This window comes from the organism of the source record quoted next, unplaced genomic scaffold, assembly GCF_019419815.1.
Source record: "Pyrus x bretschneideri cultivar Hongxiangsu unplaced genomic scaffold, Pyrus_bretschneideri_v1 Contig4, whole genome shotgun sequence".
Classification (NCBI taxonomy): Eukaryota; Viridiplantae; Streptophyta; class Magnoliopsida; order Rosales; family Rosaceae; genus Pyrus; species Pyrus x bretschneideri.
The window spans coordinates 11,831,957-11,846,564 of NW_025999723.1; the positions used below are offsets into that span (position 1 = coordinate 11,831,957).

The window sequence follows — 14,608 nt, forward strand, 5'->3', positions numbered from 1 at the left end:
TATTTTTCCACCTCTAATTTTTCATTTTTTGGTAGAGTTTCACTATTCACTCTCACCGTAGCATTCATCATATATCTCATAAAAAACAATTGATTATTATTGTCCTCTTACAAAACTACCTTTTTTTAGTTCATAGAAATATTACTCTCTCCATATGAACTCACATTCAACCATGAGTCATTATTTACGGGGTTACATTTCTTAAAGCACTTCCATCGTGTTTATTATTTAATCCACCCAGTAAACAGTAACTGACATTAATGAACAGTAACTACATTTTGTATCTCCACCCTTACACTTGAATAGTCCTGGTAATAGGCAATAAAATAATAGTATTTTATTTATTTATAAAATAATACAAAATATTTTACTTTTTTCATTTTCCCGGAAAATATTTTACTTTCACTCATCTTTCTCACTTCTCTTCATTTTTCTGAAGTTCCTCTCTCCCTCCCTCTCTCTCTCTCTCTAAGCTTTCGACACTCTCACCCTCTCTAGAGCTCCGAGAGCTTTCACCCACTTTCCTCTTCGAAAATTAAACAAATCAAACTCCAAAACCATGAATCCTTAATCTCTGGGATTAAAGGATCCTAGCAATACCATTGCATGCGTCATCGGACTATCACGGTGTAAACCACCATTGAAGCCGAGAGCTTCAAGATCTAAAACTCGAACCCAGGTGAGGTTCTCTATGCAAATCTAGTTTCATTATGTCTTAATGTTGCTTGGGACAAGATTTGTGGTGTTTTCCCAGTTTGAAACCAGAGTTTTAACCCCTGCAATTTATCTGAAACCTTGCCCAGTTTTTGGTCACCTCCTTGGAGCAAACTCCGGCAAGTTTGTGGGTTCTGGAGCTCTTGCTCAGTTTGAATCCTTCCAACCCTTGCAGGCCATTTTCCGGCAATAAAAAAGTGGTTGACGTTTGGGCAACGTCAGCCTTGCATCATGTTGCCTTCGAGCTCTCGGGCTGGTAACTCGTGCCAGGTCTTTCCCTCGGGCCGGGCCTCTCCTCTGGTTGGCACACATTGGACCAAGTCACTCGGGCTATCCGGCCCTGTTCTAATGCCAGTCCATCGGGCAAAAGACCATGATGGAACTACTCTTAGGGAGCTTCCAATTGCACACTCGCATTAATGGACTTACAACATCCAATGTGTGTCGTTATATGAAATTACATTATTTGGGGAGCTTCCAATTGTAGCAGTCATATAGATAGACTCATAACACTCAATAATGAGTCGTTTGGTAAGTTATGCCATTTAGGGAGCTTCCAGTTGGATTGCTCGTATTGATGGTTACATCACTTAATAGTGTGTTATTGTTTGATGAGCGACGCCCTGTTGGAGACCTCATATTGTTGGACTTACTATTCCTAATAATACAGTCGCTATTCAGGATTAATGCCCATTGCAAGGATTCTAATTGTAGCAGTGGTATTGATGAATCACCAACATTTGAACGTTTAGGCCCTTTAAGAGAAGGGATTTTTTTTTTTTTTTCAAAATATGGATTAGTTGTGAGACTCACTTCATATTAAATTTCAATGATCTGAACCGTTTATTTTGTAAGCCTCTATTCATATATCATCCTTGCAAAAATTCGTTTCAATCCAAAAACGTTTGCCTATTTAATTATCACGTTGTTTCTTATAGAAGAAAATGTTGTTAATTGCTTTGAACTCAATTAGATGTCTCAAATATTTTTGTTTTGACTATTATTTTGCAAGGATGATCTATGATGTGCAACTTGAAAATAGGTGGTTCAGATCATGGAAGTTCGATGTGGTGTGGACTTCAAAACTAATCCACATTTTTGAGAAAAAATGGGGATCCATTTCCTTAAAGGTCTCCTTCAAAAGATGTTGCATATGGTAACAGTAACTTTTTAGAGTTCATTTGGAAGTGCTTAAAATAACTGAAAGTGATTTTGGTGAAATTAATTTTGGGTTCCAAAAGCACTTTACGTACTTTTTGGATGAAGTACCAGATATGTGCTTCTGGCAGGAAACACTTAAGTACTTTTCCAAGATTCACTTAGATTTTGACTAAGGAATGGTTTTAAAAACATTTTCATCAAAATCGCTTTCAGTCATTTTAAAAAGCACGTCTAAACGAACTCTTAGTAAAATAAACTAGCAAAGGCGTTCACATTGTGTTTGAGAAGATTTTTCTCTTTTCTTTTTATTAGAGATCAAATGAGAAGGGGAGAATGTGGAGTTCCTTTTTTTAATACTAACAAAATCGGGACATGCTTGCTAAATTTTCGTTTTAATGTAAAATTACTATTTAGCCCCGCTTATATTAAAAGTTGTCTGTTATAAATAGAAGTAAAAATGTTAAATTGGGGTCATGCTTGGTATTTTGAGAAAATGGTTAGCAAGGTCTCTTCCATCAATAATACATACAAATACTAAGCAATATGACCCCCTTCTTTTTTTTAATATACAACTAGCATTTGCCTATATACTTTGTGTGTATGAGAACATTTTTTTAGAAAATAAGAAGGAGAGAGGGAGAGAACGTGGGGGGAGTGGGAGGTTTTTGTTTTTGGGTTTTTATTTTTTTTCAAAATTTTAAATATTAGAGATATTTTAACATAATCTGTAGGTTTCAATAAAAAAAAAAGGTAAAATTTGGACATATGAAATTACATTATTGCCCATCATTTTTTTTGTGTGATAGAAGACTAAGTTGTCTTTTCACTCTCTTTTGGTTGACAAAAATGATTTCATTAATTAAATAAAATATACAATTATAGAGATACAAAAAGTTGGATAATTGAAGAAAATAAATTATTAGTAATGCTTTGTCATGTTTCCAATTTGAGATTCTTTTGCACATATAAACAAGTTAAGCAACATCACCCTTCTCACCTTTCTCTTTTCTTTCCATATGTGTGGGAAGATCGGACAATAATTGCTTTGGACAACATCATAGGTTTTGCTTTCTCCTTGTCAGAAGGAGAAGTTAAATTCGATGAAATGATATTTCACTTTAAATGGACTACATAAAATCTACGTTTTTCTCTTTTTTATTCAACTCGAGGGACTATTATTGGCTTTATCAATTTTTTTTACCATGGATGCTAGGCTAAATACTCTATCATTGTAACGTATTCAAATCGAGTGATCATTATTGGTTTTATTAAATTTTTACCACGAACGCTAGGATAAATACTCTATCATTGTAACATAGCTTCTTAATTTGTAGCTATCATGTAAACATGCACGAATACAAAATTACATAACGCCGTAACAAATTATCTCGAGGACCATGAAAAAGGTATTACAAATTTACCATTTTCAGCACTACTAATCTTACCTTCTGCATCAATTTCATTAGGAAGGCCTACTTCCACTGTCAAACTCTTAACCTTTGCTTTTAGTGCTTCTACATCCAAAGCAGCAAGAATCTCCTCCTTTTTCTTTGCTTCTGCCCTTTCCCTTTCTTTCTGAACTTGATAAGCCTTTTCCTATATCAGCCTTCAACTCCTCCATTCTTCCACTAATACCGGCTTCATTTACAACTCTTTCAATATCCTCATAAATCCCGGCGTTCGCCTTTACTATCTCCTCCTTCAACTCTGGAGGAGCAGTCACCACATTTTTCTTGGTCATGCCGACAACCTCCAAGTTAGCTGACTTTAAGACCTTATCCGTTGCTTCCCCTTCGATATCTTTTCTTGAGCATTCTTCAAAAGTTTCAATTGTGCACCACCTAGAGGCTCCTGTAACAGCAACCACATTATCAATAACAACAAAATGCATCACCATAAACTAGTACTGGCTGATTAGTTTGTCTTCAATTAATTTGGAACCGAGATCTTATAATGAAGGGACTGATGAAGATAAGAATGATGGAGATAAGAATTAAGCGAGTTTGTCTATTGTGGATACAAAGTCAAGCAAACAAGATCGAGCAAAATCATACTATGTGATTACAAAGTCAAGGGTCTATTGTATGGGCACTCAGTGTTGTATAGTGGCTTTTATTATAGTTGGGAGCTGCTGTCCTTATTGTCATGCGACTCCAACACTCCTATATAAGGAGTCTTTCTTGTACCATTTCGATATATAAGTAAATTAACAGATTATTTCTCCAAAACAGAGCTTAATTCTAAGTTTCAAATACCATTCTCTTCATGGTATTAGAGCTATTTGTCTAACAACAAACCTCTGACAGCAATTTTTGTTTCCCTCTTCTGCCTTACCATCTACTCAACTTAGCTTCAGCTTCCATGGCCGCTTCTTCTCTTCTTACAATTTCCCTTCCAAATATTTCCTATTTGGTTTCAATCAAACTTGATCAAACCAATTATATGTTGTGGCTTGTCCAATTTAATCCCTTAAAAGTAATTATCTTGTTGGCTATGTTGATGGTACAAAAACATGTCCAGCAATGTTTGTTCAGGATGGTACGACTCTCAATCCCGAGTACGTGACTTGGCAGCAACAAGACCAACAATTGTTGAGTTGGATTAACTCAACTTTGACACCATATGTGCTTTCCATTGTCTCAACTTGAAAAACATCCCAAGCTGTTTGGATACTTTGAATACACGATTTGCTTCTCAATCTCGCACTCGTGTTCTTCAACTTAAGCACCGGATGCATTCCACTAAAAGAGGTAACATGTCCGTTACAGAGTACGTTGATAAATTGACTAACTTTGCTAATCAATTGGCTCTTGCGGGAAAGCCCATTGATGATAATGATCTTATGGAGCTGATTTTAAATGGTGTTGGTCCTGCTTCGAAAGTACCGTTACTTCGCTTAAGGCAAGAGAAAATCCTATGAGTCTTGCGATATGATCTTGGTCGTGGAACCACACTTCACCGTGGCAATGGTCGTACATCCTCATTTGGTCGTAGTGGTTTTCAAGGTCGTGGTGGTGATAATCCCTTTGTTGGCTGCCGCTGTGGTTCAAATGGCGGTTTGTTTCATGGTGGATCCGGCAGTGGCTCGTTTCAAAATCGAGAAATTCTTCCTACACCCGCTGCTGCTTTTCCTCACTCTTCCTATCTTCCCAACCATGTTGCGGTTGCTTCTTTATCTTCTGGATATCGTAACATTGGTTCCTCCTTTAATGGTAGTAACTATTGTGGTGATCTTCGTCATTCTACTATAAACTGTTTCAAGTTTCCTTTCTCCGAAGGCTGATATCCGTCTTCACAATCTCATGCTGTGATGGCTGCCTCTCCTGTGGGCAATGAACAGTCCCCTTCATGGTATGCCGACAGTGGCACATGGTCACATATTACCGATGATTTAGCTAATTTGAGCCTCTCCACAGAATACACTGGTCAAGATCAAGTCGCTGTTGGTAATGGTGCAGATTTGTCTATTAAGCATATTGGTTCCGGTTTTGTGTCTAAATTTCCTTTAAATTCTGTGTTGCATTGTCCTTCTGCTTCCGCTAATCTACTCAGCGTTCATCGATTTTGTTGTGATAATCAGTGCTACTTCATTTTCACTCCTACTGATTTTTTTGTGAACGCTCTATCCATGGGGAAGACGCTTTTCCACGGCAAGAATGAGAATGGATTGTATCCGTTTCGTGTGGGTTTGTCAAAGTTTCCCTTCAAGAACGTGGCTTTCTTTGGACAATAAACTCTTCATTTGTGTGGCATCAGCGGTTCGGTCATCCATGTCGTGCAATTTTTAATAAAATTATGTCTCCTGTTACTCAGTTTTTGCTCTACTTGCCCATTCTGGTGGTTCATGAATAAGTTTGCACAAATGCGTAAAAACTGAAAGGTCCAGTTATCTCTGCATGCAAGCATTTTAATACTGTTATTCGGTGGTTTTCTTTTTGGCTAATAATCAACTTTCTAGTTTTCAGAACTACGGTTGGCAAGGATGGGGAGAAATATCGTATGGGGGATTCGAATGTGTTAAACGTGCCAAGGCTGCAGAGTTTCTGGTAGATAAACCAAAACCTTTGAACTGTGACTCTCTGAATATGCGAAATTTAGTAAGTTTTGACTTTTTTGAATGGAATCCTTCATTTTGATTCCGCTTTCCTTGAAACCTCCAATCAGTTTAGCTATTTCCTGTTTTATATCATGCTAGGTTTAGGTTAGATCTTGGATTGAAGAAGTAATTCCAGGTGTTAGCAGCCATGTAATCTCATATATACTTGGGCTTGTTAGCCTGAAGGCAACCAGTCTCAGTAACAATGCTTCATCTCGGATGGTTAGTGACATTAGGTTACGTATGGACAGGTTATTCAAGCTAAAGGAACATGTAGTCCAATTCGTTAGAGAGTTTACTGCTTTGTATACAAATGGACCAGCTGGCGGCGGTGGTATATCAGGTAGCTTTCCCATCAGCTTTTCCATAAATTTTCCTCCCAAATTAGCATTTTGTTGCTTAAGAAAACTGAACTTCGCCTTTCTTGTTTTTGTGGCTCGGCAGCTTTTCAATCATATGTTACATGACTATACTGGTTTAATCAATGCAGCACCGGACACAAGAAAGAGATCATCCTTGAAGATTATTTGGTATTCTCTTGTTCTCTCCTCACATCCACAATTCTTAATCCTTTTGGTTTTCTCTTTGACAACCTATTTGATGAACTTGAAACTTTGACCATAAGTAGCGTATTGTTGTCATTAGTTTTTGACCCCTTTCCCCCTTTTTTCAGTGTTGATCTTTTTTTCTTATTGCATCCCTTGAAGTTAACTTAAAAATTCATTCCAACCAAAATTGTAATAGTTTTGACTGATAAGATCAGGTTCTCAATCAAAATGCTGACAAATTTTTGTTACTTCATTACAAAACGTGGCAGAAGTGAAGAACTTCTGAAGAAAAAATAATTTGTCTGATTGGAATGGTACCAGGCAATGCATCTAGTTTATAGGTTGATTTAGTTATAAAGATTGAACGTTTGTGACAGAAAATAGTCGTAAAAGAGTGAAGAACACAGAGGAGAAGGAGAGGGGAATACTGCATATATTGCTTAATGAAATCGAAGAACATTTACAAAGTTATAACCCTAACTTAGTCAATTGCTCAGACCCTACATTTTAGGGATCAAGGACGGATCTCCAGCCACTCAGGCTATCGGAGGTTACGATCCTTCCACTTGGGAGAGGATTGAAAGACACAGTACAACTCCAAAGGTAAGAATACTAGCTGTACTACTTACTAAAAACAGAAAGAAAAACTAGTCGTTGCAATTTAAAGTCTAACAGCTATTTCTAAAAATAGTAAGTTCTTCACTTCCTTTGATTTCAGCATTCTCTTCAATTTCAGCTGCAGGATAGTCATCTACGGATTGGATTTCAAGCTAGTATGCAGCTTATATCTCAACAGAAAAAATAATTTGTCTGATCTTTCAGGTCAAGCGTGAACATGTACTCTGGCGGACTGCAGTAAAGCACACCAAAGCAAAAGAATCAAGTAATTTAGGAATCCGAGTTGAAGGTGGCACAAATATCTATCCTCTGTATGAGTCTGCATTGCCAATGGCACATGCTAATGAAGTCAATTCTTCTACAAACTTGGATAACCGATTTTCTGGAAGTGCAAAATCTCATGCTCCATCTGATCGGAAGATTCCACTCTATGGTGTAGCACATATCCTGGCTGGAGACAAAGGAAATGACTTGAATTTTTCCATCATCCCTCATTTTCCTCCAGATGTAATGAGGTTAAAGTCGATTGTAACACCCCAGTGGTCAAGCAAGTAGTCTCGGCCCTCCTAAACTCCATCTTTGTTCCTGGATATGGATGCCATCAACGAAAGAGACAAATGGGTCCACGAAAATGTAAAGGTCGCGATTTATGAAGTTAGGGGAATCCGATCATTAAACGTTGTGGTTCGGGACATTCTTGATGGTGGTGTAAACTGCTCGAGAAGGATTGACCGGCACGGAAAAACCATCTCAGATCTCATACCCTGCCAGCAAGATCTGTTGCCTCAATGGTTGGGTCGTTCAAATACTCATATAGAATGATTTACGCTAATGGGGCGAGTTATGATGTAATTCTTGTCTTCTAGAGTTGTATTTGAAATATTTTTATTCTCAGAATTCCTGGTTTTGATGATTTGTAAGCTATGTTTTATTCAGATATAGCCCTATTAGGAAATAAAATTTGTAGTGATTATATTTTGGAAATAAAATTTTTATTAGCGAGTGTAATTTTAAAATAACCCATATTTTCCAGCTAAAATTATCATTCAATCGTTATTTTTCTTCTGGCCAGGGCCACCTAATTCCTTGAACACTATCTTTTGCCATTACTAATGAGAGGGTTGGCCCATACAAGTTTGTAATTTCCTGCATTGGACAAATAAGAAAAATACTATTTTTAACCAACATAACTACCAAACACCAAATAGCTAAACATTTGGCTATCATTTTGTTATCTCAAATTTTTATGTGTTTTTGCTCTTGAAAAGGTCAGATCACCAACCTTGTTTTACTCCAATCCAGTCGGATAACTTCCACAATTAGGGCAATAAATTACTCCATTCACTTGTCCTCCGTTTAGCAGCATTTGCAAAATCCATTATAATCTGATATAAATTAGGTTTTGTTTAGACCGATCAGAAACTTTGCTCAATCCCATTTTGGAATTGTCTGAGGTACCGGTAGCAAGCACGGTGCTCACCTTGTTGAACTTGTCTCTGATCCCTCAGGCACCTGAGTTGAAGACAAGGACCGCATAATTTTTCTGGTTTTTAGTTTCGTTAGAATAAGGAGAACGATGGCGTTTACAGGAACTTTGGATAAATGCAAGGCCTGTGATAAGACTGTTTATGTAACTGAAATGTTGTCCCTTGAAGGAGTACCTTATCATAAATCCTGCTTCAAATGCAGCCACTGCAAGGGATTTCTCTCGGTACATACATCTCTCGCTTTTCATCTTTTACCCTTGTTTAGGTTTGCAACAGATGTGTCTAAGCTTTCTTTGGTTTTTGGGACGATTCTCAACCATTGATTGATTTGTAAAACTCACGTCAATGGTGGACAATCGCTCATGCATTTGTTGTTTTAAGTTGCGTATACACGTTATATATGACTTAGAAGTTAGACCTAACAAAGAAAGATGAATTTAGCATAATTTTCAATGCCAAAGAGTCATGAACATTTCAAAGTTAATTTGATAAGTATAATTGAGTCTTCATTTATTTGAAAGACCATAAAACTTGGTTAAATATTTCCAAATATGAAAATGATTAAGAAACATACATAATTTTGACAGATGAGCACCTATTCCTCCATGGATGGAATCCTCTACTGTAAACCTCATTTCGAGCAACTTTTCAAGGAATCTGGGAATTTCAGCAAGAATTTCGGTGTGACATTTTTTTTTTCCTAGCTTTAATTATTATATTTTATAATTATTCTGCAGCATTAAGCATTTACTTTTTCTCTTTGTTTTCCCTTCTGTTTGCTAATAGTATGTTGTTCTAATGAATTTTTGCAGCAAAATCTGCTGAGAAGCAGGGTGAACAACTGGTATGAATAAATTGTCACATTCAAATAAGGTTGAAATTCTGATTTTACATTTTGGATATAATGTCAACCACTGGATTTTGATTGAGCGATTTCCGCCTAAGGAATTTCGTGATCTGATCAACGGGGGCCAAGTGATCAAAACTCTCTATATATATGTACATACATACATACATACATATATATATATATATATATTGCTTTTAAAATGCAGTACTGTAAACAACTAAACTGTGATGATGTTCTACAGAATAGGGTCCCCAGTAAGCTCTCTGCCTTGTTTTCTGGAACCCAAGACAAGTGCGCAACTTGCTCAAAGACAGTCTATCCACTGGAGAAGGTGAGTAATATAATTAAGGGGATTAATTTGATTTCAATGAGCTTTGGTTTTTCTTGACAAACTATAGTTCTATTACATTAAAATTCATATAAATTACGGAGAGGGGATTCAAACTAGGGTGCAGTGGGTGGAACACACTGTTCTATATAGCCAATTTAATTTCAATCCATTGAAAAATGCAACATTTTCCAAGATTGCATATGAGCAGTTACCAAGTTTATGATCATGTTGGATAGCTAGCAGATACCTAAATATTAACTGACACTACTTGACTCATTACATACGAGGAACCATTCATTTTTTTCTGTAAATCCACAATCCGACACAAAAACAAACGTAACTCATTGAAATCACAAAACAAAGTTTGTACATGAACGTTAGACGTAAAAAGTAACACTTAGTGATTTGTGATGGTAATTTAAACAGGTGACATTGGAGGGAGAAAGTTACCACAAGTCATGCTTCAGGTGTGCTCATGGCGGCTGTGCACTTACACATTCATCCTATGCAGCTCTTGATGGAGTCCTTTACTGCAAGCACCATTTTTCTCAGCTCTTCCTAGAGAAAGGGAACTACAGCCATGTCCTCCAGGCTGCTGCAAATAGGAAAAATGCCACATCTGCCGAAGCAACTGAGGAGGCAGCTGCCGCTGCCAGCGCCGCCCCCAAGGAGGCACAACCAGAACCAGAAACCTAAGGACCAGACTGACCAGCCACCTGAGGAATCTTAAAAATGTTTTGCGCTACATCTCTTCTCTTGCCTTTCAGAGTGACGGGGAAACTTCATTTTTGTTCTTTTGAGTGCAAAACCCTCGTCATCTTGTTCAAATATATGTATAACTTGTTCACATAATACTTTCAGACCGTCAGCTGATTTTGGTTGGTTGTGTTTAAATCACATGGATATTAATTGTATCCCTTTTGTCCAATTTTCTTGAGAAATTAATGCGGAAAACTTGACAATTGTAACAGTTCAAATAAGTATTCAGTTCATGATTGTTAAGAATTCGGGGATTCAAAGAAGTCCTATATTCACTTTTTCTACTTAGTTTTTCAACTAAAACCTAAAGCGCAAGAGATTCTCTCTTGCAACTGATGACACCACATGACAACTATCTAATGGATAAATGATGTACTATGGTTGCCATCTTTACTTTCATTAATTTTTGTTAAAACTATATCTAAATATAAATTCTCTCATTTCATATATTCTTTCTTTCTTCTTGCACAACTTTGCCAAATTTCAGAATTTCTTTTAGCTAAAGGTTTTCTAATAAAAGTAAACAACAATGAAGAAAAACAAAGGGAAGCACATACTTCATGAAAAAAAGCAACAAAAACTCCCCCCAATGTTAGAACCATTAACTAGAATGGAAGCTGATCCCCATGTAAAGGTGTAACGGGTGCACAGTCAACGTTGCATCCCAGACAAATAAAACAAGGGAAATAATAAAAAATTTAAATTTAAATGTAATTAATACATTAAAATAGGAATAACAAGATAAATTAAACATCAAAATATAACTAATAAATGAGATGACTAAAATTGGATTTTAATCTTACACAAGGTTATATTCTAAAACTCATATTTTTTAAGGATTAAAATGAAGTTTTCTAAAAACCTAACCTTCGAAATATGCATGTATAGGTCATAAGTAATTGGCAGAATTACGTAGAATTGTTAAGGTGGTGGCAGAACCTTAGTTTACAACTTGATTCTCAAATTCTTTTATGTTTCTTTGTTGTTGCCGATTTCTTTAATATTTTTAGTTAAATTCGTCTTTCTTATTTTAGGTCTTAAAATCAACCTTTTCAAAAACTTTGCTTTAATTAATTAATTAAGATTTGATTTTAACAAAAATTACTTTAACAGTCCATGTGGAAAATGACCTTACTAGAGCCGACTATATTACAATTACCTTGTTTCTCTTACAAATATTTTAGGTGTTTTGAACCCTTTTTGCATATGTGGTAAAAATCCTATCAATCTTCACTTAATTTGAATGTATAAATGTGATTCTACTCAATATATATTTAATTATGTGTAAGAAAGAATGGAAATTTTACGGTGTATATTATATTTGGGATGTTGAATATGATGGATTTAAACACAAAATTTCAACCCTAATTGGTTTGCATAGTTATATCCAAGAAAGATTAGAGCTGGAGTTCTATTTGGTGAGCTATTCCTTGTGCCTCAGTAGTAGTGATGACAGATTTAATTACTCAGGTAATAAGGGATTCTTGTAATGAAAGTAATCTTTGGGCTTTAGTATTCTAGTTATAGGCTTAATAGGGTTTCTTGAATACGTTTGTGGGTAGGATTCTAAAAGCATTGAGCCCTATGTATAAGGTGGAGGTCCATGTGCATAGTGCTAACACCATCACAAAGCCTAGAACTCCTCCTCAGTTCGTGATTAAGAAGCAGTGGTGCATAGAAGATCGCTTTCACCTACCCTTGTCCTCGTGTTTGTGTTTTCTCTGCAAGTCCAAGATGTCTTCTCATAAGTGATTAAATTGTTTTGATAAGAATAACCTATTTTACTTTCGGGTTAGATACTCTGATGGGTTAAGTGATGGGATTTTCTATGCTATTAATTCCAATAGTGGTAGTCCTTACAATAATAGAACTACAGATGTTAACTAGGGAACCCGCCAACGTGGTTGTGAATGATATACCAGATCCTATATGGATCATATATGTAGGAAGGATTTATTGTATTTGGTATATTTTATTTGTGATATTCTGATTCAATAATATAAATTATGTGTAAGTTATTCTTAACATCTCATTGCACTACAGTAACAGACTTAACGATGACAATGAACACATTCCATTTAAGTTATCAAAGTAGTTACCATTTTTATTTTGCCTTTGTTTTATGTGAAGTGATTTCATTCTTTTTATTTTCTCACACACCTCTTTTTGGTTCTAGCCATCAGATTGTAACAATACCTACGAATCCATTCCATTTAAGTTATCAAAGTACTTACCGATTTTTATTTTGTCTTTGTTTTATGTGAAGTGATTTTCACACACACTTTTTAACATCTCACACAGTTTTTTTTGTTTCTAAACATCGGGTTGAATATGTCAAACAAAGTGTGTAAAAGGCTTAAACGTATTTGTGTTTATTATTTTAGAAAACTTCATTTTAATCCTTAAAAAAGATGAGTTTTAGACTATAACTTAATGTAAGATTAAAATCCTGTAGTCCCACTATATTTAATCATCTCATTTATTAGTTATATTTTGATGTTATATTTATCTTTTTATTCCTATTTTAATTTATTAATTACATTTAAATTTAATTTTTATTTCATTTATCATAATATATTTTAATGTCTACATTTAGGCAACTAATTTTTTTTTTATAATATATAGTCCGATAACAATTTTGTATGTTCTTCATTTAGATACATTAATACATTTGAATATTTCAGTATATCCATCGATACAAACATACATGTACATTAATTCATCGATACAAATATATACATGCATTTTGCTACGTATATTTTGGTACACACTGATGTGATATAAACTAACACACAAATTAAACCTTTTTTTTTATAGTTGTAGTATGTGAAAGTAGGGATCGTTCTAAGCCGGGGATTAGAAGGGTTGCTAATCTACTCAAATTAGACTCAATTACAGTTAACTAGACTCAAAAACAGAAAACTAGTCTCTAATGACTTAAAATAAACTAGAATGACTCAAAACAGCACAAAACAACCAAATTGACTCAAAACAGAAACTAAGGGTGACTTTGGGCGAAAATCTAACTTAACTTGACTTAAAACACTAAAAAGAAACCAATTTAAACAGATTCTAACTAAAAGACATGAAATATAAAGGGGGATTTGGTTTTTGACGAATTTAAAGAAAAAGCAAATAGATTTAACGACTCTAAACAACTTTGGACGAAATTGGGTGTTTTAACGAGTGAATGGCTAGCTAGAGGGTTCGTCTCCACACATGACACATATGCATACAAATCGATTTCCAGTTATTATTCCAATAAACCATGAATAATAATGCCCTAAGTTAACCGTGAACTGCGCAAATTAACTCTCAAATTTTCCTAATTTCGTTGAATTGGACTCAGCAACACAATCAAATTATTCTTATCAAGTTCCCTATATGAACTGCATGATAGAGATACATATCAAAGATCATTAAGTTCTATGAAAATCATAAGCATTAACATAACATTCGTAACTATGAACTGCATGATACTCCTGCCAGGAATTTACTTAACACGATTGTGACTAGCAACCTCCATTACTTATAAATATAAGTTCATAACGATTAGGTGAAACTCTCTTACATTTTAGCATCAAATTCATGCATGCAAACTAAGTATCCATCCTTAATCAACATACAAGAATAAGTTATCAATCAAACAAATAAGTAAATCACATTCATGTTTTACGAAACAATGACTGGAGGAAATCAATTCATATCACATATATATTCATGGCTTTGAATCCACCTCTAGCTAAAACGAATTTAGTTCCTCATGTTCACACTTAAACAAAGATAACTTAAATTAAACATTGAAAACAAAAGATAGAATACACCTAAGAACGTTCCAGCAATCCAAGCTTGAATGGTAAGGCACGTCTCCAAGGGTTTTCTCTCTTTTCTCCTTGAAAAGCTACGGCACTAGAGAGATTTTTGTGTATGATGGATGTGTGGTGTGAATTGTGGTGAGAAATGAGTCATTTATGATTGCTGCGGCACAAGGTATTTATAGAGAGAAGGGAAGGCATGGCAAGGCTGAGAAGGAGGGGAATTAGG

The 14,608-nt window shown here is 35.4% G+C and overlaps 1 protein-coding gene across 1 annotated transcript; it reads left to right on the forward strand.

The window, feature by feature from the left end:
* The first annotated feature begins 8,565 nt into the window (after positions 1–8,565).
* On the forward strand, positions 8,566–10,911 carry LOC125468934 (LIM domain-containing protein PLIM2a-like). The gene is made up of 5 exons (XM_048565745.1): positions 8,566–8,848; positions 9,212–9,305; positions 9,437–9,468; positions 9,716–9,805; positions 10,232–10,911. Exons 1-5 carry the CDS (start codon positions 8,714–8,716, stop codon positions 10,499–10,501), a joined length of 621 nt encoding a protein of 206 aa, XP_048421702.1. The 5' UTR covers positions 8,566–8,713; the 3' UTR covers positions 10,502–10,911.
* Positions 10,912–14,608: the final 3,697 nt, after the last annotated feature.